Here is a 26,804-nt window from a genome sequence, read left to right as displayed (position 1 = left end):
GTGAGCTTTAGTTTTTGGGTGGTTTTACACTGGTGGGTGTGTATTATGCTGATGCATGAACAATGCAGTTCTATTTCCTGCAGGGCAGATCTGGTCATGACAAATTCCCTCAGTGTTTGCTTGTCTGGAAAGGTCTTTATTCCTCATTCGTATATGAAACTTAGTTTTGCAGAATGCAAAATTCTAGGCTGGCCATTGTTCTGTTAAAAAGACTCAATGTGGGGCTCCAATTGCTTCTGGCTTGTGAGGTCTCTGCTGAGAAGTCTGCAGTTAGCCTGATGGGTTTTCCCTTGTAAGTTACTTGATGTTTTTCCTTCGTGGCTTGCAGGATTTCCTCCTTCATGTTGACTTTGTCCAGTTTGATTACTATGTGTCTTGCAATGAATCTCCCAGGTGTTCTTTGGGCTTCTTGTATCTGGATATCTAGATCTCTAGTAAGACCAGGGAAGTTTTCTTCAATTATTCCCTCAAGTAGGTTGTCCAGACCTTGTGCTTTTTCTTCTTCACCCTCAGGGATGCCTATGTTTCTTATCTTTGGCCATTTTACATAATCACTTATTTCTCATAGGCTTTGTTTGTTCCTCTTGATTCTTTGTTCTTTATTTTTGACTGGCTGGGTTCTTTTGAAAGACTTGTCTTCAAGCTTTGAAATTCTTTCTTCTGCCTGGTCTTAGTCTATTCTTAAAGCTTTCCACTGTGTTTTTGTATTTGCTTAAATGAATTTTTCATTTCCAGAAGTCCTATATTTTTTTAAATATGTGTCTCTCTTTAGTGAATTTTTCATTCATTTCCTGAGTTGTTTTTCTGGTTTCTTTGACTTGGTTTTCCATTTTCTATTGAATTTCATTGAGCTTCCTTACAATCCATATTTGGAATTCTTTATCTGTCATTTATTTTCATTATGGTTGGGATCCATTGCTGGTGTGCCCCTTTGGGGGTGTCCTTTCACTCTGATTTTTCATACTTACAGTGTTCTTATGCTGATTCCTCCTCATCTGGAGTGGCTGTCACTTCTTGTTTCTGTATTTTCTTTGGTTTAGACGGGACTTTCCCTACCCCACACTTGTAAGGGTGTGTCTATATATATGTTGGGTAAGAACCTTTGGCTTTGCTTCTGGGTGCTTTGATGGTGATCTAGGTTCTGGATGGATGCCTTGATTATAGGCATTCTTAGTGTGGTGGTTTTCTTATTTGCTAGTTGTTTGTAGGCTGCAGTAGTATGAGCAGATTCCTTGTCTCTCTTTGATAAGGGAGTATGGAGGTCTTTGAAATCCTTTCTTTCCCCAGCCGTGTAATCTTCATAACAGTGTGAATTGTGTTGGCATACCCAGTTTAATCTCTGAGACAGTAGATGATGCTTGTGGGTAAGAATCAGCCATGCCCTGTAAGATTGAGTCAGTAAATGCTGTGAAGGGCATGCAAACTGACCTGTCAGTAGGTGGCCCTTGCTTGAGGGAACAAGCTGCAGTGCTGTTTCTGGGACCTGTGACCAACTCTAGCCTCTCAGGAGAAGCACTCTAGTTGCCCCAGATGGTGGGTGGGGTCCTGGAACTTTCAGGTGTGTCCTTATTCTCCATCACAGGAGTGAGCCTGCCTTCAGGCTCCACAAAGGCTGGCAATTGAGCTGTCTAGCCAGGGGTCACAGGCTGCTGGGGAAAGCCACCAGGGTGGGGCTGATGTGGCTGCACCCAGCCAGAAAGTCTGCTCATGGGGATGGGGTTGTCTGAGATTCAGTCTCTGTGAGGAGTAGGTTTCACTCTTCTTCCCCATCTCCTGCCCCAAGGTCTCCTTCAAGTGTCTGGCCACAGGGAGGAGCTCAAACTAGCTGAGCCCCACTGCACTGGGGCTGCAACTGGGAGTGTCCCTGTCCAGGATTCCACCCTGGGCTGAGAGCAGGGCCTTCCTCTGTGGCAACGGGTGCTCCATGAGTGTACTGTGGCTGGGACCCACACTGTGCTCTCTCTTCAGTTCTGCCTGATCGAGTGCTGGGAGTATGGGATCTGGCCTGTGGGCCTGTCCCTGGGTCCCCCAAGTTCAATCCCTAACCATGCCAGGGAGAAGCATGCTGATCCTGAGTTGCCTGTGGAGTGTTCAACCAGGTTTGATGTCCCTCAGCTTCGGGGTGTGTCCTGCTCTGCTGGAGCAGCCAGGCAGCAGCACTGGGGAGGGCTGGTGGGCAAGGAGTTCACAGTCTAAGCAGCCCTTGGTCCACTGCTGGTCTTTGAGAAGAAAAGTGTGAGCCCCACTCTGTGGGAGCCTTGGTGTAGTGGATGCACCAACAGAGGGGAAGCAGCTGCTCCTGAGAGTCTAAGCTCAGTCATCCCTCTCGGTAGCAATTGGTGGGAAGGAGTGAGGGGGGAAAGAGTCTGGATGGAAGAAAGCTAGCACTCTGGTCTTCTCTGTCCCTCTCTCCCTGGAAGGCAACCACCTGGAATGTCCAAGATCTGGGATCCCACAGATCTCCTGGGACCCACTGGCCCCTATGGCTCCTGCACTCTGGGCCAGAGTTGGGAAATGTTTGTGTTGGAATGAGCGACATGAGAACTGAAGGGCTGAACCTCCCTGAGGAGGACAAAGGCACACAGTGGGTGAGAAGCAGTTGGCACCCACCATCTTGGCTCAGGTCTGCGGTGACGGGAAGTGCCCCAAGGGGCCTAAAAGCCTGGTGCTTTGTCCTCAAGAAGCTCCCAGTTCACTGGCAGCAGCCACTTTTGGGCTCACGAGGGTAGAAAGGCTCTCCAGCAGCTTAGGAGCCTGCTGACTGCCAGGGAGGTGAGGGAGGGAGAAACAAAACCTCCACCTACCCTTTCCACCAGCCTCCAGGCCTCTGGGGAGTTGATCTTGCCAATATCTTGCTCCTTCTTGTTCTGCTCTGCAACTTCTTCCCATGGAATCTCTGGTAGGTTCTGGCACATTTCCCTCAGAATTACACTTGTTCTATGTTTTTTTTTTTTTTTTTTTTTTATCTAAAACTTTCCCTTCTTTCTGAGACAATCTGGCAGCTGATGTCTCTGGTCAGCCATCTTCAGAAGTCCCCTCACCTCTGCTTTTTTTCTTTCCATCAAATTCTGTTCTCTCCTCTTTATCTATGTGGCTATCGCCTTCTCTCTGTCCTACATAGGTCACAGCCTGTTCTCCTTGATGATCTCAGAAAACAAGGATTTTGCCTGTAGCATTGCTTCTTCTATAATGTAGGGATCTCAGAGAAGACCACATCAAGCCCCACAAAGTAAACAACTTTAATTTTCTTATCAGTCATTCCTGTTACCTTCCATGGAGGACTTCTTAACTTGCTGTAATACCTCGTATGATTCTTCATAAACTTGCTGAGTGCACTTTCTACTCCATCCTTACGTCTTTGAGTGTGTGTTCCCTCTGTTCTTTCCTTCTCTGATGCAAAAATAAGTTTATCGCATTTTCTTAAACAAAGCAATCCAGTTATCTCTTCATTTGCCTTCCATTCATTCAGGTCACTGCTCAAATGTTACTTCTCCTGGGAGGTGCTCTTTGGCCATGTTATCACACTAACACCCTTGATTTTCTTTACAGCCTTCAACAAAGAACTTCCCTAGAGAAAGATCAATCTCTCTCTAACAAAATTATGGTGGCAGCTTTTAAGATAATAAAATACTTGCCTTTGTTACAAACAAAATAATATATTAAAAGAATATTTCATATCCACGTATTTTATAGCCCAGAAATGTAATCATTCAGCATAAGGAAATCTTTAATATACCACTTTAATACCTTAAAGAAACCTTGTGATGATTTCAGTATGTATGAAAAGGCGTTTCGTAAGTTGCAATATTGACTCATAACAAACACCTTTTTTAAAAAACAGTCCTAGGAAGTATGTTTCCTTAAAACTTAAGTGTGGCCATTTAAAGTTAAGAGCCCAAACGGGACAAAGTCATTTCATATTTTCCATAACCAAACTGCCCACACTGTCCTGCTCATCCTGCCTCCTCAAATCTTCAAACCCACCCTTTATCCCCCTTCCCTTTGTTTCAGATCAGGCCCACAGTAACGCTTACCTGGATTATAACAAAAGCAGGTCCCCAACTTCTGCCCATGTCCCAAGATCATCATTCATACTGCCACCAGAGTCATCTTTCCAAAACACAATCTGATCATGTCTTATCCATCTTTAAAAATTTCCCACAGCTTTCATGTCAAAAGGTCAAAATAGATGAGCGTAATTTGGGATGTTCCCATGGAAAGCCAGCTAGTTGGCTGCTAAGAGGCCATATAACGTAACATTTCCTTGATAAATTCCCCTTGGCTCAGAATCTGGCTTTTAGCCTTGCACGTCCAGAAACTTAATCTTGTCCATTCTTCAGGCTGATCAGTCTTTGGAAGTCTGAGTGATGTTAGCTAAATCAAGTTGTTTAATTCCTGGATTCTGGTAGCTTACTTCCTGATTAAGCAGCTCTGAGTCTCCAAAAGCAATACCAAATTCATCTCATCTTCTCATACAATGCACTTTAATCATCTCTGCTATGGCTTTCCCATCATCTAGGTCTCTGCTCAAGTGTTACTCCCCTCAGAGGTTTTCTATGATCAATATTATCAAAATAGCATTCTTTCTCAGTTTCCAAACCAGTAGCTGCCATTCCATACCCTCACCCAAGCCCCAAGTTTTCTGTCTCTGCCTGACTGCTGCCATCAGGGGCCTCACCGGACCTCTTGAGGCCAAGCATGCCATGACTATGTTTGAACTTGGCATCAGAATTCCAATTGGAACCTCGAGTTCAGTTGGTCCCACCAAGCCTCGCAGCTGGATCATCTCCGGCTGCCACACAGGCTGTATGCCTCTCTGGTCATCTGTCTTCTCATATGTTGACTCCATAATAGCACTTTGAGAGAGCAGGGAGGGAAAACTAGAATGAAGTGTATAAAAATGTTATTTGACTATCCAGTATTATTTTCTTCTTTTGAGTGATGTTTGAAGATTTGTGTCTGATGGAATTTTGTTGGGAGAAGGCAGTTCTTCTGTTGCTAGTAGTTAGAATGTCTTCTATGCTTTCTTTGTGACTATGTAGCAGATGTCATATGAAGATTAGTGTATTAGATGCAAACTGTCACTGAGCACACTTAGTAAAAATAAGCTTGAAGAGAAGACAGTATTTGTTAGGCGCTCACAAGTGTACTATAAGAATTATAAGTGTGAAAGAAGTTACAGGTTATTCTTGTACTTTTTAATTTATTTTTATTTTTTTTGGAGACAGAGTCTCGCTGTGTTGCCCAGGCTAGAGTGCCGTGGTGTCAGCCTAGCTCACAGCAACCTCAAACTCCTGGGCTTAAGCAATCTTTCTGCCTCAGCCTCCCGAGTAGCTGGGACTACAGGCATGCGCCACCATGCCCGGCTAATTTTTTCTATATATTTTTAGTTGTCCAGCTAATTTCTTTCTATTTTTAGTAAAGACAGGGTCTCACTCCTGCTCAGGCTGGTCTCGAACTCCTGATCTCGAGTGATCCTCCTGCCTCAGCCTCCCAGAGTGCTAGGATTACAGGAGAATTCTTGCACTTTGATAAGTTCTAAGAACCGTGCTGATTCAGGATAAGGGTTATAAGGTGGTGGGGGGTTGGGAGGAGAGGAAAAAGGAAACCCGTATTGAGGCTATCAAATGAAGGAAATTCCTTATATCCCACAGCTCCTGGGAATGCCTAATTCGATGTACTTTTACAAATTCTTTCCTTTCTTACCTCTAACCCTGCAGAATCCAGGACAGTCATACCCCTTAAGCATAGATTCATGATATTCTACATCTGACATGATGTAGATCCAGACCCATCATGTCAGAGGGTAAACACTTTCCAATATTATTGGAAGAAAGAAATTTAGTTTGGGTAAAACTAAAAACCAGGGTTTTTTGTTTGTTTTTTTCCTTTGTGGAAGGAAAAAGGAGTGAACTATATGAAGAAAATTCTTGATTCTCCATGTCCCAAAGCAAGACACTTACAATTTGCAGCTGCTTACAACCTTGGAAGAGCTTATTATGAAGGAAAAGGTGTTAAGCGATCAGATGAGGAAGCTGAAAGGTAATACTACCTGAGAGCAAGATTTTGTTTGAATGAAATGCTGAAACAAAGAATAACTTGCCTTGCTTTCTCTTTTAGACTGTGGCTTTTTGCTGCAGACAATGGAAATCCAAAAGCCAGTGTGAAGGCTCAAGGTATCCTAGGATTGTATTATTCAACAAAAGAGCCTAAAGAGCTAGAAAAGGTAACATTTCTCTTTCTTCTCTTTTTTAGAGATAGGGGTGTTGCCCAGACAGGACTTCAACTTCTGGGCTCAAATGATCCTCCTGCCTCAGCCTCTCAAGCAGCTGGGGCTATAGGCACGTGCACCATTGCATTCATTTCTTTCTTCTTTTTCAATGCTAGCATTATTTTTAGATTAATATCTGTTTCACTATTTCTTTTTTGAGAGGATGGTGAGGAATAAGTGTATAGATTTGAGTATCTCCTATACTTCCTTAAAATGCAAAGAAAGTTTACATTTTAGGATCCTCAAAGCTCATCTATAAATGCTAACTACCCTACCTCTACCAAAGGAGACCATAAATGTGAAGGGTATTTTGTATACTATGAAAAGCTACATATACAAAGTATTACACTATGAAAGCTAAAAGACGGACAGCCTAGGCCTAAATCCTTTTAAGTATGAATAAATTAATATTACCTTGGATTTGAAGAATATATGATACTAATAAGTAAAATATACTAAGAATTAGAAATTAAATCCATTAAAGATTTTCACAGAAATATAATCCCTTTCATCATCAGTGACTGAAACATTTTCCAAAAATCCTATAGGGAGAAAGAAATGTAGAGCTGAGTCCTACTTGTCAGAGAGGAGTTAATAGCAAACTTGTAAGAGGAGCACAGCTAAGACCATTCTCAGATAATGAAACAGCCACTTGGAAAGAATTTTTTCAACTAATACAAATTCACTGTGACTGTGAATTAAGCAAATGTGCTTGAGACTACATAAAGCTTTTATCCTTGGTTGTCTTTGATCTCTGCCACCTCTGAGATGCACCTGCAACTGTAACTGTCCCTTAGCCTCAGGGACCCTGCTGTGCCTCAAAGCCTTTCACACACTTAGTTCCTATTTTGCACCTTGTTGATCCTTACTCTGGTATATCAAGAATCCTGCAACCTGGGACAGCTGATCCTCCTCTGCCATGACCTCACCTGCACTGTGGGTAGACAGCAGTGGAACTCACCTTCACACTCTTTAGTAAGCATGTGAGTTTGGTGCTAGTGTGAAAGACATTCAAGAGGCTAGCAACTGTCACTTAGAGATCAACTACCTTATCATTAAAAGACTTTTTTTTTCTTTCTAGTCTTCCCTTATAATTTCACCTCATGAGTACTAAACAGAATGATGAAATCGTGCTTTTCCTTAGGCATTTTATTGGCATTCAGAAGCATGTGGCAATGGCAATCTGGAGTCCCAGGGTGCACTTGGTCTCATGTACTTTTATGGACAAGGCATCCGCCAGGATACTGAAGCTGCCCTGCATTGCTTAAGAGAAGCAGCGGAACGTGGAAATGTCTATGCTCAAGGGAATCTCGTGCAGTATTATTATAAGATGAAATTTTTTACAAAGTGTGTTGCGTTTTCCAAAAGGTGAATGTCTTAGTCTGCTTTGTGCTACTGTAACAGATTACTGCAGAGTGGGTACTTTATAATGAACAGAAATTTATTTCTTATAGCTCCGGGGGCTGGGAAGTCCAAGATCAAGGTGGTGGCAGGTTTGGTTGTCTCTGGAGGGCTGCATCCTCTGGACGGGAGGAACACTGTGTCCTCACTTGGCAGTGGAAGGCAGAGGGCAAGTTAGCTGAAAGCTGCACAAAGCTGCCTCTTTTATAAGGGCCTCAATCCCATTCACAACGGAGAAGCCCTCATGACCTCATCACTTCTTAAAAGTCCCACCACTTGATGCTATCACACTGGCTACATATGAATTTTGGAGCAGACACATTGTCCAATCATAGCAGTAAGGTTTGAATAAGTAAGCTGGATAAAAGTATTTACAAGAACTATTGGATGTTCTATGCCAGTTCTGTAAACAGACCTTTCTGCAATGTTGGAAATGATGGCTACTGAGCACTTGAGATGCATCTAGTACAACTTAGGACTAAATTTTTAAATCTTATTTAATTTTAATCAATTTAAATAGCCCCATGGCTAGTGGTTACCAGATTGTATAGCACAATTCTATTCCATCAGTCTTTAGGATTTCAGTGCTATTAGCTTAAGCAAGTTTAACTTTTTAAAGCATCAATTGCTTTATTTGTAAGAAGAAAATACTTTTACAGAGGATTATAAAAATGGCATATATAATGACATAGCTTGGCACATCAGAAATGACTGTTATATTTTAATTTCTTCCTACACTCCTCAGTCATGCACTTCTGTAACTGCACAGCTGAAACAATGGCTTGTAAGGACTTTAAAATGAGAATAATGGTTAAAAGACTGACACTAATATCTAATAAAATATATATAAAAACTTCTTTTCCCTGAGTCCATAAGGCTCCATGTACTTGCCTACATTTATTTAGCCGTAGTGTACAAAAGCAATATACAGGAAAAGCAGGCCTGGATGTCCGCTGAGTGGCTATCAGACTATGTATGTGCTGATGTGTTTCCCAGTCACGCCCCTGACAGAGCCTGGAAGGTCTCCCTGTCCCCAATCCCTGGTGGGGGGCAGCAATCCACAAGAGAGGATGAAGGGGAGGGGAGCTGCTTCTACCTATTCCTCCTCAACATCCTGGCTTCCAGGTAGCAGGCCACATACAGGAGCGACTGCCAATGTCCCAAAGCAAGTGCCCATCCTGATCAAAATAAGGCTTTAAATAGTTCTTTAAAATCTTTGGAACTTTCCACATTCCTATTCCCTAAAACATTGTGGTTAACATGGGATTAACTAGATGTCATTTGCACTCCATATTTGTGTCTGCTTTATAAAGGATTACTTCTTTTCACTGCCCACTTTTAACACACTGCCACACTAGAAAAAAAATTTTTTCCCCTGGGGCCACAGTGTTTTATTATGAAAATAGAATAAAAACCTTGAAAACAAAATGATCCTAATTTAATAAAAAAAATTGTTATTTTTGTTTTCTGTGCATGAGTTACATGCAATTCACACAGTACTAGAATCTATTTTTACACTGCATGCCACTTGAGTTGTATGTGACTCATACTTACTGCATTTGTTTCAGAGAACTGAGTTTTCATATGTTTCATGAGGCCCCGGGCTCAAAACTAGCGTGAATTAAATACAACTCACATGGCAGTTAATGTGTTAAAGAGTATAGATGTGCTGGTCTCTTAAAGTGTTTTCTGGTCCTATGTGACTAACGTCCAAATTTAAGGTTGGTGTTTCAACACATGATCCAGAGAAATAGAAAATGTTTTTTTCCCCATTCAGTTTAAATCCACAAAGTGATACTTAAGCTTACAATATGAGTATTATAAGAAAAAAGAAACATACCTTTGTTTTCTAGTGAGCTTGCTGGGTGTAGCCATAGGGAAGCTATGAAGTAACCACTCGAGTTAGTTCCTCTGTCCCTGGTATTAGCTGACTGTTATATTAATGCTTCACTGCATAGCAAACAACTTAGTTCTCAGAAGAAGACAGACTTTTCACTTTGGGCATAGGACAATTTCTAGACACATCATTTTGTAAACATGTAAACCACAACTGATGACCTTTTTAATTTTGCAATTTAATATCCTATCAGGATTGCCGATTATGATGAGGTTCACGACATCCCCATGATAGCCCAAGCCACGGACTGTCTGCCGGAGTTCATCAACAGAGGCATGGCCATGGCATCTTTCTACCATGCAAGATGTCTTCAGCTTGGCTTGGGCATCACAAAGGATGAAGCAACAGCTAAACAGTATTATTCTAAAGTAAGCTTTAGAACAAAATACAAACTGACCCAAAACAAACTGCTGGGCTTTTAGTTGAGACTTGAACAATTTCATGGATACATGTTTTTTACTACACAGTGACTGTGCAGATAACCTCTGTCTGCAGAAAGGTTGTCAGTCATGCAGATTGTTTACAGATGATTCTGTCAGATAATTAGTATAATGAAACTCAGATGATAAATAAGCCCTATTTTGATGCAAAAAAATTGTTCAGATTGAGCCAGGGAACAAGGCAAGGAAGAATTTTCTGAGTCCCTTGGTGCATCTGATATCACAGCAGTGGTTCCCAAACTTGTCTGCATATTAAAATCACCAAGGGATCTTTTAAAAATTCCAAAGCTCAAGCCTTATTTAGGAACAATTAAATCATGAGGTCCAGGAGTGGGACACAAGCATATTTGTTGACGTTCCCCACGAGATTCTAATGTCAGGTAAGTTTGGAACTTTATTTTGCTTGAAATTTCAATTTCCAGAGCATCAAACCTATATTAACACATAAATATATGAACACAGTACACAACCAAATACAACTGACCTTTGAGGTATTTACCACTATACCATTCTATTAGTATGAATAATACTTGTCTTTGTTAACTTTTTAAAAAAAAATCTAAATGCTCTCTGTATTATACCAATTTCCAAAGCAAGTCGATTTCAGGTTCTGTGCTATCCTTAGTATCCTTAGAAAACTCTGGGTCAAACCTATTCGCAAATACGGTACATATTCATCCTGAATAAAACAGCAAAACAAACATTGCGATCTAAGAAACTGTCTTCCATCTGAGGGGAGATAATAGCCCCATTACTCTGCACTAGTAAGACCACATCTAGAATACACACTCAGTTTTGGCCACTGTATATTATGGAAGATGCTGATAAAACAGAGAAAACTTAGAGGCTGTAAACCTGTGAAGGGTCTGGAGCCACATCCTTTGAGGCACGGTAAGAGAAAGAATGTCTCACTCGGAGCAAAAGGACCTGAGGGGATCCTGACAGTGGTCTTCCCTGGACTGATAGAGTGTCCCACAGGAAAGGAACCGTGGGGGAGGGAGCAGAATCAGGGTCAATGACAGTGTGTGACAGAATGAGGTGAGGCAGCAAGGTGGTACCTTAAAGGAGGGGGACCCAGGAATGGCCTCTGTTCTACCATCGTCAGGCTTGGTGACTTTGCCAACTATTTTGCCTCTTAGGGTTTCTATGAAACCAGCATTATATGTTCTCCCGGGGTCCCTCAATGATTCTAAAGTACAGAGATGGAAATTTGAGCTTAATGTAAGGAAGAGTCTTCTAATACAACTGTTCAGGAAACAAAAACAAAAGTTTTCTCTGTAAGGTGGTGACTTCCTGCCACTAGAAGCAACCAGCAAATATCTGGTGACCAATTGTCATGGGTACTGAAGGGACAATTTCTGCATAGAGTGGGGTTTGGAAGAGATAACCTGATCTCTCTCCCAAATTCTTGACATTCTAGAAATTATGCACCTTATCACTGTTTACTTTAGCCATAATAAAGCTATTTATTTTAAAATAAGATTATTATAGATGCTGTTCTTCATATAATGAGATCAGAACAAGTTTGAGGCCAAATGCTAATGCTTTCCATTTTACTATTTTAACAATTCATAACATACAATGCTATCATCAGTGCTTAAACTCCATTTTTGACACAAATAAAATTTTATATCTTTCAAATGACAATAACGTGGCTATTTTGAGTATGATCTATGTTGCATAGGTTAAATTTGAAACTCCCTTATTCTATTAGGAAATCAGAATAGGAAGTATCTTAATCAACAAATTCCCTGGAAATTCATTGTACTTTACTATTCTTAAAAACAAATTTTAAAAAAAAGGGGAAGAGAGACCCAAACAATTAGAATATATCTAAATAATTGACTTTCTTTGATTTTAAGGCTTGTCGTCTGAACCCTGCAGTGGCAGATGAACTTCACTCCTTACTTATTCGTCAAAGAATTTAGACCACAGTGCATTTCAACAAAGGTCATCAATCCTAATACCATACAACGTGTGTATTGTTACAGCAGCAATGTTTGGTTATTTTCTGCATCCCAAGTCACATTATCCTGGGTATTTTACAGGTGACGTGTCCGTTACTTTTGTTCTTGAATTTGTATGCTGTAATTCATGCAACTTGAAGCCTAGACATAGGAAGAGTCCTCAAAGGTCTACCTCTTAGCCTACAGACTGGCCAAGACCACATGAAATATTGAAACCATTCCATAAAGCCAAGTATTTTTTTCCTTTCTCAAATACTGAGTGTCTGAAAAGACTTAGTGTAGTTTTAGTTTAAAAAGTTCAGAAGTAGAAATAGAACAAACTTCTTTAAAACCATCATTTGAAAGTTTAATTCTTTAACTTTCTTTGGCCCTTATTAGTTTTATGAATTTTCAGTAACAAAATTTTACATTCGAAAAATTCACAAAACTATTAATAAGTAAGGGCCAAAGAAAGTTAAAGAATTAAACTTCAAGTGATTATTGTGTGTAACATTTCTACATCTGAAGTTATTAAAGCTAAAACTGCACTATGTCTTTTGGGGTATCCTATATTCTTAAAAAAGATTCCTATAAATAGTTGGTTAATTTATTACATATAAACTTCAAAAAAAAGTGGGTATAAGACATTGCTTTAGAATCTTAGCCCTCCAAATCTTCCCTCAAGATCTTAATGAGTAAAACAACTGCTATATTCCTGATGAATATTGATAAGATAACCAATTAAAGCAAGATATTCTTTGTGCTTCATTTTCTACGTTTTTAAAACCTTAGATATATTTCAATGGAAGACAAATTGTGAAAAAACCTCACTGAAATCATCCAACAAGAACTATTAATATAACTAAATATTGTTTAAAAATTAAATTAGCAAAAGGCTTTCCTTTTATCAATTATATCTATGAAGGGCGAAGGTGACAGTAAAAATAGTAAGATCCATATGCATAAGATTGTACAAGGATATACATTTGTGAAACAGATACTCATATTGAAGATATGTTTTAAAGATACCTTAACTATCCTTTTTTGTAAGCATACTAAACTGATGGGGCTTTATTTTATAAATTACAACCATCCTTTCTAACAATGGATTTAAACAAGATCTCTTCTTAGTACTGGGAAAATGCAATTAACATGTAGGTGACAGTCACCAAACAATTGTTATATGGAAGAAAATTATTTGTTGTTGTTTATGTTCTGGCTTGTCTATATTACTTGAACTTCATTTTCTCTTTATGTAAGGGGAAAACATTTCAACATACTCAGGTTTGAGATATCCTCAAATAGTCATGTGCTTCTGTCTTAACTCTCTTAAAAATGTTTAAACCATCCCTGAAAACCAATCCTTTTCTTCTCAAATTGATACTGAAGACTCTATATTCTCCCCTAGTAACACTGTTCAGTGTCTCAAGCTCATTACAAGATTTCACAATATCTAATTTAAATTTTTGTACAATATAAGCCCACTTGCTTTGCTCTAGTTCTCTTAATAGCATCCATATAACATTCCTTGAACCATCTGAAGATCCAAATTCCCAACCAATATTCTCTTCTCCACACTTAATCCAGTTCCTAAAGCCTTTCTTTAAGAATCCTAAGAATCCTAAAATAGAGGCTGGGCGCGGTGGCTCACGCCTATAATCCTAGCTCTCTGGGAGGCCGAGGCGGGCGGATTGTTTGAGCTCAGGAGTTCGAAACCGGCCTGAGCAAGAGCGAGACCCAGTCTTTACTAAAATTAGAAAGAAATTAATTGGACAACTAAAAATATATATAGAAAAAATTAGCCAGGCATGGTGGCGCATGCCTGTAGTCCCAGCTACTCGGGAGGCTGAGGCAGGAGGATCTCTTGAGCCCAGGAGTTTGAGGTTGCTGTGAGCTAAGATGACGCCACGGCACTCCAGCCTGGGCAACACAGTGAGACTCTGTCTCAAAAAAAAAAAAAAAAAAAAAAAAATCTTAAAATAGGAATGTAATAAAGGAGTGACCCAAAGTAAACACCACTTTTTAAACTGCCATTAAAACAGTCTCAGAAATCATGAACTTAAAAATTTGACAATGTGCCATGTGTGGTAACATGCTACACCTAAATGTCTTCAATAATGCAAAATTTAAAATTTCGGTTTCCTGTAGTTACCGGAAAGCTGATGCTCTGGCACAGGCGAGCCCCTGCAAACTACCACTGCCCACACAGTGGCACACAGGTTGATCTTTGAGTGGAGTTAGTCTTTAACTTAAGTGAGTTGAGACTTCCAGAGCATTACTCTTTAAAAACAAAACAAAACTTATATAAGATTCCTTATAGCTGGCATCTCAGGAAAAAATGAGAATTTATCATAAAGAAATATTGAGTCAAAAGTTATTTTTCTCATTTACAGTATAAATTTAACAGCTACAGTTTAAATGATAGCATAGAATTATGTATAAGATGGACATTTCCAGTAATTGTGTAATGATGAGTGTTTTGGGCTTGGCAACTTCATTTTTTTCTCTTTCCTGAATGTATTTTATATGGTCTTTTCTATACCCTTTTGAAGGAGAATTCTTATGCATATAAACAGTCAACTTTGAATTTTTCTGAAGTGTCAAATATCATTCTGGTTTGAAAAAAGAACCAAAAAGCTGCAACTAGAAGAATCTCACAGATAAAATTGGGTTTACTATTTGTTAATCATTTATCTTTCAGAACTTGTTTATTATCAAGAGCATGGCAGGTATGATCTATCAATAATATAACCTATAGCACTATATATATATATATATAGTGGTATAGGTTGTATTATACCTACTATAATACTTTTTACATATAGTCTTTTTCTTTCACAGATTCAAACTGAATTTTTACCTTTTAATTGTTTTGTTTTCAATATTCCTGGGGATTAGAGAGGGGAAGGGATTTTATTATCACTGAATAATAGATGGTGAAACCCAGAAAAACTGATAAAGTGACTTGTCTGTGTCCCCACTATCAATAACAAAACAAAATCTGTACTCTGGATCTCACTCAGTGCCCCTGGTAGTCTACAAGACCAGGTGACACAATCAAGTCCCTAAACTCCCTGGAGTGACTTACCTCTGTTTCCCTGTCTCAGTCCTGCCCGTACTTCAAGGTTCAGCTCACACCTCACCTCTCTAATTACTAATTTGGCTCTTTTTGCTCACTAAAAATCATGTATTTCACATATTTATTTTATGTCTGGAGAAAGGCAGCAAACTTTATACTTCCTTACAGAAGTACTGAAGTGCCCAGCGTTTTCTACAAAAAAGGCAGTCAATCAATACCTGAACTGCCCGAATTGTTTCAATCTTTTTTTTGAGATACAAGTATCTTAAATATCATAGAGCCCAGCGATTCATTTTTATATTTTATTGCTTCGAATGCTCAAACTATGGGAAATCTTTGGTAAAAATAAAGACAATAAAATTTTCACAGTAACTTTACACAAAAGCATTGCACAACAATGTTCTTCAGTACACATGAAATAGTATAGGAATGTTCAGAATCCTCAGTGAGGAAATTAACTGTACAATATTCATAGTTCTTCATTTTAAAACAAAACTGTTTTCATAAATATTTAAAATATTTCCTAGGTTCTTATCACATATTAACATTTGTATTTCAATCAATATGTAGAGCTTTAAAGTATTGATATTATATAAATAAAAATCAATAGTTTTTTTTTTTTTCCTGTTGTCTACTACAGCATCAAGTCCCCCTCCTCTCCAATTATGCTTATTTCGCATAAAACTAGAGGGAGGTAACTAAAATAAAAATCAATATGGTTCTCAGTCAAGCCCTCTGTGGAAAAGAGGAAAATGTTTCATGTCTATATACACAGACATTTCTATGGTGGTTTATTTGTGCAGTTTCAAACTTGACCAGCTTTAAGTTGATCTAAATGAGCCCTCAGCTCAGGACACAGTTCAATTAGCAGTAGTTCCATCAGCACCTGAAAATAAAGTGGAAAAATGTGTTTTGTCTCCAAGGGTTTACTCAAAATAAATATTTGCATCTAGGAGGAAAGTCTAATTTTAGGTCTGAAATTATTCTCAGTACACAAGTGATTCTCAAGCAAAAGAAATTAATATCACATAAACTCCAGTTAACCATTATCAAACAATCAGCAGTATCGGTAGCAGTCCCAGCTACTTGGGAGGCTGAGGCAGGAGGATCACTTGAGCCCAGGAGTTTGAGGCCACAGTGAGTTGTGATTATGCCACTGCACTCCAGCCTAGGCAACAGAGTAAGACACTGTCTCTGCAAAAAAATAAATAAAGTCAAGAGAGACAACTATTTAATAGTGTTTAAGAATGAGAATGCTGAATCCACTGGGGGTAATTTATTTTTTTAACTAAATGAATGGACAAAATGAAGCAGAGAAAATGGGTTCAGAGTTAAAAGTAATAAGAGTGATTAAAAATGTGAAGAATTAAAATCTACACTAATATGTGAACAGAAATATAAAACAGTGGTCTGGAAAACCTCCCTGAGGTTTAATTTACTCACATATAACAGATGCTTATTGGCTCTTGTTTCTTGCAGTGCATTGAATATTTTTATTATACCATGGCGGGCATTTTGCTGTCCAACGAGGCTCTGAAGCATATCTGAAAAATTAAAGTTTATATTCTATGCTGCTATTGAAAAAGTGACAATGCATAGATATTTGGTGAAAGAGATATTACATGATACATACACAATAAATAAAGGCACTGAGGCATGAGAAACATGAATGGTCAGTTCCCTCAAACACTTAAAAGAGAAAATAAGTTTATTTAGAATTTTTCAACGTAAGTCACTTACACAAATTACAATTTTATATATTGCTGCTACCAATTTTAATAATTAAAATCTTAACGTATTACTAAAAATGATGCTCTCAAAACAATATACTTTAGTAGGATCTCTAAAGCACAAAATCTATTGTTAATATCTATCCTAAAACATTTTTCTAGTTAAAAAAGTTCTTATTAAGATTCTCAGTACAACTTCTCAGCAAGTGACAAAAATGGCTCGAAAGAAAAGAATGTGATCTTGTTTTCCATTGTAAATAATGTTTCCTGAAAGATATAAATGAAAAATGCCATAATACGGTTAATGTTCCCTCTTTCTCTCTATGCTTTTCAGGACAACGCAGGCCTCACCTGGAATGTTTTCGAGTAGCTTTTGCTGTGCTCTCTGTTTTGTTTCCTGACATTGCTCTTTGCTTCTGATCTTGGTTGGTGGTGCCAATTTCCCATTTGGCCAAAAAGCATCCCGGAAAATATTGATGTAGTAAACCAACATTTGCTCACTGAAAATCCAGTTCACTGTGTCCCGGATTTGTCTTTTAAAAGAAAAATATTTCTTGGATGAGGTTTTTTAAAAATGTACTCTATTCTCAAAAGGCATTTGTCAATGGGTAGGTTAAGATACAACCCAATCTAAATGTTTGATGAATAAACTAGGAATTGGATTTTTAACCTCTGGCTCTGACCATGATTTTTTATTTTGGTAAACTGGATGACCATTTATTTCAGGAGCTATTTTCATTGGCACTAACTTCTCCAAATGTTTGCCATGGCCGGGCGCGGTGGCTCATGCCTGTAATCCTAGCACTCTGGGAGGCCGAGGCGGGCAGATTGTTTGAGCTCAGGAGTTCGAGACCAGCCTGAGCAAGAGCGAGACCCTGTCTCTACCAAAAATAGCAAGAAATTAATTGGATAGCTAAAAATATACAGAAAAAATCAGCCGGGCATGGTGGCGCATGCCTGTAGTCCCAGCTACTTGGGAGGCTGAGGCAGTAGGATTGCTTGAGCCCAGGAGTCTGAGGTTGCTGTGAGCTAGGCTGACGCCACGGCACTCACTCTAGCCAGGACAACAAAGTGAGACTCTGTCTCAAAAAAAAAAAAAAAATGTTTGCCATGCAGTACCTTTCAATCTATAAAGACAAGAACCGAGAGACTGACCGATTTATTTGAAGACCGCAATTTATTTCTCCATGAAGTGTTATAAATTGAAAACATAAATCCATTTAAAGACTGCTAAAAGTGGTCTGGAAAACCTCCCTGAGCTCCTAAAGTCCTGGAGGAGAACCAGGCTTTTTCACTAGCTGTCTCTTAGTGTCCCCAGGGTGGATAATGCTAGGCAGAATACTCTGACCCAGAAGATGCACCTCACAGCTCACGAGTCAAGGAAAAAGATACTCCCTTTCAAAGATACACTGCTCTATGGCCAATGTCAAATTTCCACGGGAATGAAAAATTGGGCAGACATTTGACTTGCACAGTTATGCACAAAATGGCTTTTATCTGGTTACCCAGGTCTTCCACACAAGTCATTAGTCAAACTTCTGGTTTTCTGCTGTCAAGAAAAAAGCAAACACAGTTCAAAGAGCCCAAGAATAGGTATGAGGTTGGGAGGAGAAAGTCTGTCTGTTGAAAAGGGGGGAAAGAATTATCTTAGACTATTAATGCTACAAAGACCTGAAATTCAAACTCAATTCGTGAATAATAATAAATCAAAAAGCCCTTTAAGAATTCAACATCCAACCAGATTTTTAAAGGGACAATATAAGGTTTTCAGAAATGGTATCTGAAATAGATGTTTTAAGTCTAGTACTATGCACATAGTAATCAGTCACTATTGAATGAATGTCTAAGCTCCACTATGATTCAAATTATAATGTGAATTCTGTTTGTGACTGCACATTTCCTAAGATCCTTCCCTACAGTGCTTTGAACTTTGCAATCGAAATCTAGAGTATGAAATAAATTTATTAATTTAATGGGACTTCTGCTTTAAGAGAGACCTGCCTGCCCACCTTCCTACAATTTCAGTTTACGATTTAAGATTTGCTAAGTGGCTTTTTTACCAAAGGCCATCACCTAAGTATTTTCTACCAATCTAGGTCTGACTTTCCTATTAGCCAAAACCTGTAGGAAGCTTTTGAAGCAATTCTAGAATGTGAAATTGTAGTCGCTACAAGGCAAGAGGCACACACTGTACTGCTGCTTAATTTTATGATGTGTCATCATGTGCTAAAGGCAAAAATAGCAGAGGACCAGGTGCTCCAGAATTCTGTACCTGATAAAAGCCCATTGAAATGAACAGCCTGAAAATTCTCTACATGATGCCTCTCCTCCATCCCCATGAAAATAACTGCCAAATGCATTCACCACTCACAAACCACAGCTGCTCATTTTATAATTAAGAGCCAATATCATAAATAGGAACAAGGAAAGTATGCATGATTTGCTCAAACTGAAAAGGAAAATAAATTTGCAAGTCTCAAGTACCGAGAAAAATACGGCCGTTTTTGAAATGTCTTTATCTAAGGCCTATCAATACTAAAGTTAAGAGGTTTGCCTTAGACTAAAACGGTCAGTTAAATAGGCCATTTTTTCTGATTAAAACAAAAGCCTATGATACTAAGCCAACTAAAACTATTCTTTTTAAATATTACAAATAAAATAGAAGTAAACTTTTGTTTGTGAGCAAAAGGAAAATATATCTGTAAAGTAATTAAAAAAACAAATTTTTTACTATGTTTCACATTAAAATGTATAAGCTTTATGCTAAAACTATCATATTAACCTTGTACAAATGTTTGACAACCAAATTAATCTTTCACTTCGGAAAATCTGATAACTTTACCTTAAAACTTATTTTGTTATGCAAAAAAATGATTTTTTTTCTTATTTTTAGAAGTTGACTGACAATTATTTCTATTCTGCAGGAAATCATGATGTTTACCTCTTGAAGAATTTTGGGTATAGTGTTACTATGTAAAAGACCTTAATAGTAGCAGTTCCAAATTCTAGGCACAGGCCAGGAGGCCAGGTTGGGTCTGCTGACCAGTCTGGTGACCTCAAGACAAGTTACTTCGCCTCTTAGGTCACGTTTCCACACCAACAAAATGAGCAGTTTGACTTATCTCGAAGACTCCTTTCAGGCCTGAACCTATCTAAATAATTCTATTTGACTTCTACTGACTACATGATTTTGCAGTTAAGAAAAATTCCAATAATTTCTTAGGAACTAATATTAATTGACGGTTGAGTTCTCAATAACAGACCCAAGGCTTTCATAAATGAATGATCAAAATGTGGATTATTACTTTTTATGAACACCAGAACACTCTGTGAAAGATCTATTTACATGTATAATGCTTTTATGTATATGGATAATGTAACATGGTTAATACTATACATATTGCTTATAACAGTGCTATTATGATAGAAACACAGACACACCCCGATGGATACTCAGATATTAACTAACAAGAAGAACTAACCTTTTAATGCTATCCTAACTCTTAAAAAGTTAATGTATGGTTTGTACTTCCCTCCAAGCAAATACTTGCCATGTGCCACTCATCCTACTTCCATTGTGGCTTCCAGTGTAATCCCTAAACTGATTTTCATGTGACATAAAAACACTATACCCAAGATACTCCAACCAGTCATCATGATCAAAAGGGAACTTTACAGGACACAACCTTCTGGCCCTCATCGGCCAGAATGCTGGGGCTAGCTGATGCTTTCATCTAATTCACCGTCTATTCTGTGGGAGAGGGTCTTTCAGAAATCTGCTTCCCTATCCAATCTTAGACTCACATGAGAAGCAAAAAGTAAGAGGAAATAAAATGCTGTCAGTAAAACCACTGGCTATTTTACCATAAAGTAATTTGACTATTAAGGTAGAGAGCAGGGCATTGATCCAAATATTAATTTTGGACAACTCACTTGTTGATGGTTCTTCCAAAAGTGACCTGAACGAGGGCAATTAATGTTCTTCTCACCCATTTAAACACTAAAATATAAATCAGAGGAAAACTTTTTATCAAAGATTTCATAATTATGACATTTTCATAGCGGTACAAAGCTTAAATCCCACCACTTAACGCAATCTGAGTCCTGACATCGAGTCAAGGCTGTGGTATCTGCAGAATTCACATCCAGGTTAGCAAACGTCCTCTCCGGAAAACTCTTATTTTCAGCTAAGCAACTGATGATATGAAACCAAAGAGTTTGTACAGCTTTTCAATGCCTAAACAACAGCTGAGCTGGCAAGTGCAAATGATACCTCATTTCGTATGTCCCTGGGCTACTGACAACATGTCTGTTTTCCACTAGCAGACAGCATAATTCCTATTTTAGATTTCTGTCTGGCTTGCTGAACCCAATTTTCGAACATACTACTCTGAATGAGAAACATCTGTAGTCAAATGTTGAAAAATATTTTGAAATATAAATGAATTCACGAGTCTAACTGCCCCCATTTGAATGGTAGTTTGTAGATCATCCTGTATTTGTATATATGTAATGTGTTTGGGGGAGGAAAGATGAACTGCAAAGAGCCAGGAACCTGAATGAGATATGACTTGAGCAATCTCCTGTGTCACCTCCTAGAGCTGCTGGGCACAGATCGCTTTCTCTGAACCTCAGTTTCCTCACCTGGAAAAGGACAGTATTAACATATGCTTTTCTTTGCTCTCTGGGTCCTTTTGTGTGTGAAAATCATCGTGAAGGGTTCTACAGATATAAACTTTTATTGTTAACATAGAGCCATTGTTATAGAATATGAACACAAATAAGCTAAAAGAAGGCAAAGAAATGCTGTGATGATATTTTAGGTCTGGAAATTGGAATCTAAACCAATTTTTTCATTTATATATCCACCTCCATCCATTGAAATGTTTGGTTACTGACACAAGAAGAAATGAGAAATTCAGACTCGGCTATAATGGAGCCTAGAGTTCAAGGCTCCTGCACCCAGTAAGAAAATCTGAAGGAGCAAATTCACAAACGTCTCTGTACAAGGGCAGCCACACAAATAAAAATCAACTATCAACACACACTTGGTACTACTAGACTTTAAAACATTCTAAAGTCATTTCTAACTTTTTAAATAGGTCAAAATATCAAGTTAAAGTAGCATTAATCCCTCAGGTAAAGTAAAGTTTTGGAGTCAGAACCATACTTCAAAAATGCCTTAAACTTTTTGATGGAATTTGCTGGAATGCTGCCAAGCATGCAGACTTGTTCATTTTAGGCTGATATTTAGGCTGGGATGAGCATGTCTGTCAGTGATAATAACGTCACTCTGCCTTTCTAGGGCAGGAGGGAGGTAGTTCATACCCAAAGGATCTGAGGACAAATGCAACTCCAGGAAGAATGCCTATAAGCCAAGTGCATATTAAAAAAAAAAAGCGGGGGTGGGGGGTGCTATATTACTGGTCCCTTTTTTGTATACCGAACTAGAGCAGAAACCAAATAGATTTTGCTCCATATCCTCTCCCATCACGACAGCCCCTTACTCTACTACTTTTTCCTATCCTTTCCCCATCCCCAACCCCCCAAAACAGCCCCATTACTCCTTCCGAAGGCTCATTTGTTCAAAGCTACAGAAGCAGCTGCAGCAGCACTAGGATTCTGCTGATGGCAAATATACCACATCTCATTATAAATGATGCTCTATTTATTCCTCTCTGAAATGTTACTAGCAAAACCAGATATGCTCTGAGCAGGCATCCGATGGAGGAAGTGCACACTGCAAAGACAGGGTTACGAGCCCCGCTCCAGCCGTGACTAGCTCTGATATGTCTACCACGTCTCTTTAGCTCCTTGCATCAATCACAAGGAACAAAATGACAAAGGGTGGGATAGCGCTTCCTCATTCTTCCTCAACTCTGTGGGAAACTGGGAGGATTCATGATTTAACAGCCCAGATTTCACTAAGGAAGAGTCAGACTTTGGTGGAGTACTGCTTTTTCTGCCTATACTGAATCAAGGTAAACATCAGTATATATCAAAGTTTCCAAAATATTGAAACACTACAGCTTTTTCATCTGAAAGGACTTTTCGTATCTGGATAATATTCCATCATATGGATTGTTTCCTAAATAATCTAACTCTCTCCTATTTCTAAAGTTTATCTTAGTTCTAACTTTTCATTATTGTAATTATGATAAAAATGAACATCCTTTTATATAAATCTCTGCCTGCAGTTCAGAATTTAATTTTGTCTGTTGTTTAATGTGAAGCACATTTTTGGACCCCTTTTACTATAAATTCACTAAAAGCAAAATCTATATCTTGATATATTTTTGTTTCCTTACAGAAGTGCATCTAAAACAAAGGCTCCGAAAGTATTTACTGATTGACATTATATACTCTCCTGGATTTGATTCAGGAGGAGAAAAAGTTCAATAACCTAAGAAAATTCATTCTGTCACTTAAAATTTTCTTGCCTATTCGCACTCATCAGTGTATCCATCCAGGAATTTTATTGATCAGGCATTACAGTAGATACTAAGGATTAAAAGATACATAAGACATGTTCAAGTTTAAAATAGTACTTGAAATTTTTTCATCTAAATAGTTCTAATAATCCTTGAAGTGACACGTTCAGGGATATAAGTGAGAAGGATGTACAGCCCCATTTCCTATGTAAGACCCACTCTTAGCCTATCTCCTTTGTCTCAAGGGAAAAGATGCTGATCTGAGTGGATAAAGCCCAGGACATTCATGGGGCAACATTTCACTGGCTGGTGGCATTACTGTGCCCTACACACTCTTGCTCTTCTCATTTGCTTCCTCTTTTAGGTGGTTAGGTGTGCCTGTAGGCACCTGCCATATCTCTACCTAGTACCGAGGCTCTAGGTCAGACCAAATAAACTGGTCTCGTGATTTAGAGTGCCGGGGGGTTGTGAAGGTGTGGGCAGAGAGTAGTAAGTCCTGTGCAAGACTCAAGACCAATCTGCGTTGGCTGGTCCAAGTGCAGTGGTGTTTACAACTAATTGATCACTACCAGTTACAGATTTCTTTGTTCCTTCTCTACTCCCATGGCTACACTTGACTAGTCTTTGAAAAAGAAAAAAAAAAAAAAGCATAAGCTATGTAGTCCAGTTTACCTTTCGCCAAAGCACTGCTCTGGGGGATGGGCACTTGAACAGCTCTTAATAAAATGGTATTTTTGATCCCTATTTTGCAATTGTTTCTTCTAAGTACATCTCCTTCAGGAATTACGAGGGAAGGATTTCTCAACTCAGTGTTACTGCCTTTGGGCAGGATAACTCTGTGGTGGGGGCTGTCCTGTGTGTTTAGAATGTTTAGCAGCATCCCTAGTCTGTACCCACTAGATGCCAGCAGCCCACCCTCACCCCAAGTTGTGGCAACCAAAAATGTCTCCAGATACTACCAAATGTCTCTCCCTCCGTCCCTCCACTGAGAACCACTGCTCTAGAGGAAGAAAGATAGTTGAAAAATAGGGTTGAGGCATTCCTGCATCCCTGGCCATAATACTATCCTAGCAACACAACCTCACCTTTAACAATAGACTTTTTCCTCTGCTATGCAAAATAATTGTTTGTATAACTCTTGGTGATAAGGCAACAAAGCTATGCCAAATAACACAAAAAGAAATTCAAAGCACTCTATCTTTCTGATTTCAGAGGAACATGGTGCAGGGTAAACTGGGACCCTAAGTTCCAAGAGTGCAGAGATGTTATCTGTCTTGAGGTTGTATGCCCAGCATACTATGTGCCTGGCTCTTCAAACTATTTGTTGAATGAATGAATGCATGAATATATATACATGGCTGATGCACTTCAGGAAGGGGCATTAAATGTGTGTGCGCACGGGTGTATGTACCACTTAACTAGCAAGTACCACTAAGTAATAGCAAAGAGGCTTACTTCCTCGAAGCTCAAAAATCTCCCCAATCAACATGAAACATGGTTCAGCCAAGGCGTCTTTCTTCCCATCCACATCATCACCATAATCTGACAGGTCACTGTCCTCCTCTATCTCCTCCTGGGGATACAGCAAAGTCATAGGAAGCAGATTACATATCCAAGAAAACTGGTAGAGCTACTCTCCTTCTTCAAGTGTAAATTCCAAACTATTTGCTCATATTTTAACTTTACATAATCCTTCAACTTTCATACAGAAATCTATCTATTTTCAATATGAAGGACAGAATGAATCTAACCTCAGGGAAAAGCTTGACTCCAAAGCTTTACTCCAGGTTTAAAACATAAGCTAATTTTAAAAAACCTCTGTCACTGTATTAATAGTGTTCTAACCATTTTGAGTTTTGAAAGTAAGACTTTTAACTTAAATAATTTTAAATTCACTGTTGTTTTTTAAACATGCACATTTTAAAGTAATTTAGTTATTTTTAAAGCTCTGATTCAAGCTTGTATTCTGTACTTCAGCTAGTCTCATTTCCTGATGTGCATATCAGCAAGTTTCAGTTCAAAACTCCTTCTGTGCCGGGCACCAGGCTGGTGCTAATGAGTGTGACATGGATCCAGACGTTCAGCGCCCACAGTCTTCTCAGGGACTGACAGGTACACACACAAGTCGCTGTTTCCACAAGGAAGGACGAAATGCCGTCAGAGAGGTGCAAACCTCAGGTGGTGGAAGGACCAGCGAGGAAGTGCATTCTAACGTCTGCACAGAGGCAAAACTGAAGTGTGGGCCCAAGCAGAGGGCTAACGGCAGGACTCTGGGAGACACCTGCATCAGGTGAGCAGGGAAACGACTGAGAAGTCACAGAGACAGGAGGAGTTCCCTGAAAATCTACAGCTTCACAGAAGTCCAGCAACATCAAATGCCCAAAGAGGCTGAGAAAAGTCAAGACTAAGAGGAAACCCCTGGCACTCCACTTCAGAGAGCCATTTCACAGAGTGACCGAGCCACATGTAAACTCTCCAGGGTTCGAGAATAAAAGGGAGGTGACAGAGGTAAGCCAGCCAAGTGTAGACAAACATGAAGGGCAGCGGTGGGAGAGAAGCTTGGGGGGAAGCAGGTTTGCACGTGGACCTGAGCAGAGGTGTGGGCTTGCAGTATGCACCGACTGCTCCTGGCTCAGAATGTGGGAGAGTAGCATACTCCTTTTCATCACCAGTTCCTCTGCCCACACTCACTGAGCCAGTCCTGATGAAGAGGCAGTGGCATCTGGCAATAGGCTAAGGAGAAGCCACATTTCAGAGACAGTCTTGTGCAATTGGCTAGAGACCCAGACAGGGGCCTCCGTGGCCTACATGTGAGTTGAGAGCCTACTCTGGAGGAAGCCTGAGGTCTAGAACATGAGATCAAAATGTCTACAGTCTCTCTCTATTCATTCCTTTACTCCTACATATCACTGCCTTATTCGTCTTCCTTCAAAATAGTCCACAGTTCTCCATTTCCTGAGAAGACAGTCTAAACTCCCCAGCCTGGCATGAACCTTGCTCCTCCCTTCTGCCCTTTCCCTTCTCTTGCACTAGAGCACTGCAGAACCCCCGACTCTGGACCAATGACCTACGCCCTCCTCTCCTGAACCCTTCTGGCAGTCCAGCTCCTCCACCGCGACGGCCCTCCTGTCCCTCCCGTGGCGGGCCTGGCGCCTCCACCTCATGTGGAGTGGCTCCTACAGGGCTTCCCATCCACATCTCACCCACCTTCTTATTCGTCTTTCCATTTCTGTATCTTAACTCCTCCTCTTGCAGGGGAGGACAAGTCGGTGCCCCAAAATATGACAGCGACAGTAACTAAAAATGGATGTATTTGCTTTCCCCCCATTAGCAGCATGTGCCCAACAAGCATCTGTTACTCCAAACAGCCTTCAAAAAGATATCTGCTTACATATGCTATGAAAACGGTACAACCTTTAGACGGCTCACCTCCTGGTGGGAGAAGAAGTCACGAGGAAGTCTTTCCAAAAATGAAGATAATGAAAAAGTGGTTTTTTTCCCCTGCACGTCAATAACCTTGAGGTAGTCAGGAGAAGGGCTCAAAAAGGCATAAAGTGCTTCGCTCTGACACAGTCTTTCATCTGAAAGCAGATTCTGTGGAAGAAAGAG

General features: G+C 39.5%; 2 protein-coding genes across 2 annotated transcripts in view; one reads left to right on the top strand and one right to left on the bottom strand.

The window, feature by feature from the left end:
* Positions 1 to 11,937, top strand: part of LRP2BP (LRP2 binding protein) — a 25,244-nt gene extending 13,307 nt beyond the window's left edge. The window contains exons 5-9 of the mRNA XM_012643988.1: positions 5,900 to 6,042; positions 6,121 to 6,226; positions 7,416 to 7,639; positions 9,763 to 9,937; positions 11,872 to 11,937. Of these exons, the coding sequence (XP_012499442.1) occupies positions 5,900 to 6,042; positions 6,121 to 6,226; positions 7,416 to 7,639; positions 9,763 to 9,937; positions 11,872 to 11,937 (714 nt within the window). The remainder of the gene's footprint in view (positions 1 to 5,899; positions 6,043 to 6,120; positions 6,227 to 7,415; positions 7,640 to 9,762; positions 9,938 to 11,871) is intronic.
* A 3,521-nt stretch (positions 11,938 to 15,458) lies between these two features.
* SNX25 (sorting nexin 25) overlaps positions 15,459 to 26,804 on the bottom strand; it is a 93,535-nt gene continuing 82,189 nt past the window's right edge. Inside the window, exons 11-16 of the mRNA XM_012643987.1 lie at positions 26,625 to 26,789; positions 24,651 to 24,768; positions 20,698 to 20,764; positions 17,116 to 17,297; positions 16,478 to 16,578; positions 15,459 to 15,920 (exon numbers count right to left, since the gene is read on the bottom strand). Coding sequence (XP_012499441.1) covers positions 15,840 to 15,920; positions 16,478 to 16,578; positions 17,116 to 17,297; positions 20,698 to 20,764; positions 24,651 to 24,768; positions 26,625 to 26,789 — 714 coding nt within the window. The 3' untranslated portion in view covers positions 15,459 to 15,839. The remainder of the gene's footprint in view (positions 15,921 to 16,477; positions 16,579 to 17,115; positions 17,298 to 20,697; positions 20,765 to 24,650; positions 24,769 to 26,624; positions 26,790 to 26,804) is intronic.

Source organism: Propithecus coquereli, unplaced genomic scaffold, assembly GCF_000956105.1.
Source record: "Propithecus coquereli isolate 6110/MARCELLA unplaced genomic scaffold, Pcoq_1.0 Scaffold203, whole genome shotgun sequence".
NCBI lineage: Eukaryota > Metazoa > Chordata > Mammalia > Primates > Indriidae > Propithecus > Propithecus coquereli.
The sequence above is the reverse complement of the archived record's forward strand: the minus strand, read 5'-3'. Positions and strand labels throughout refer to the sequence as shown.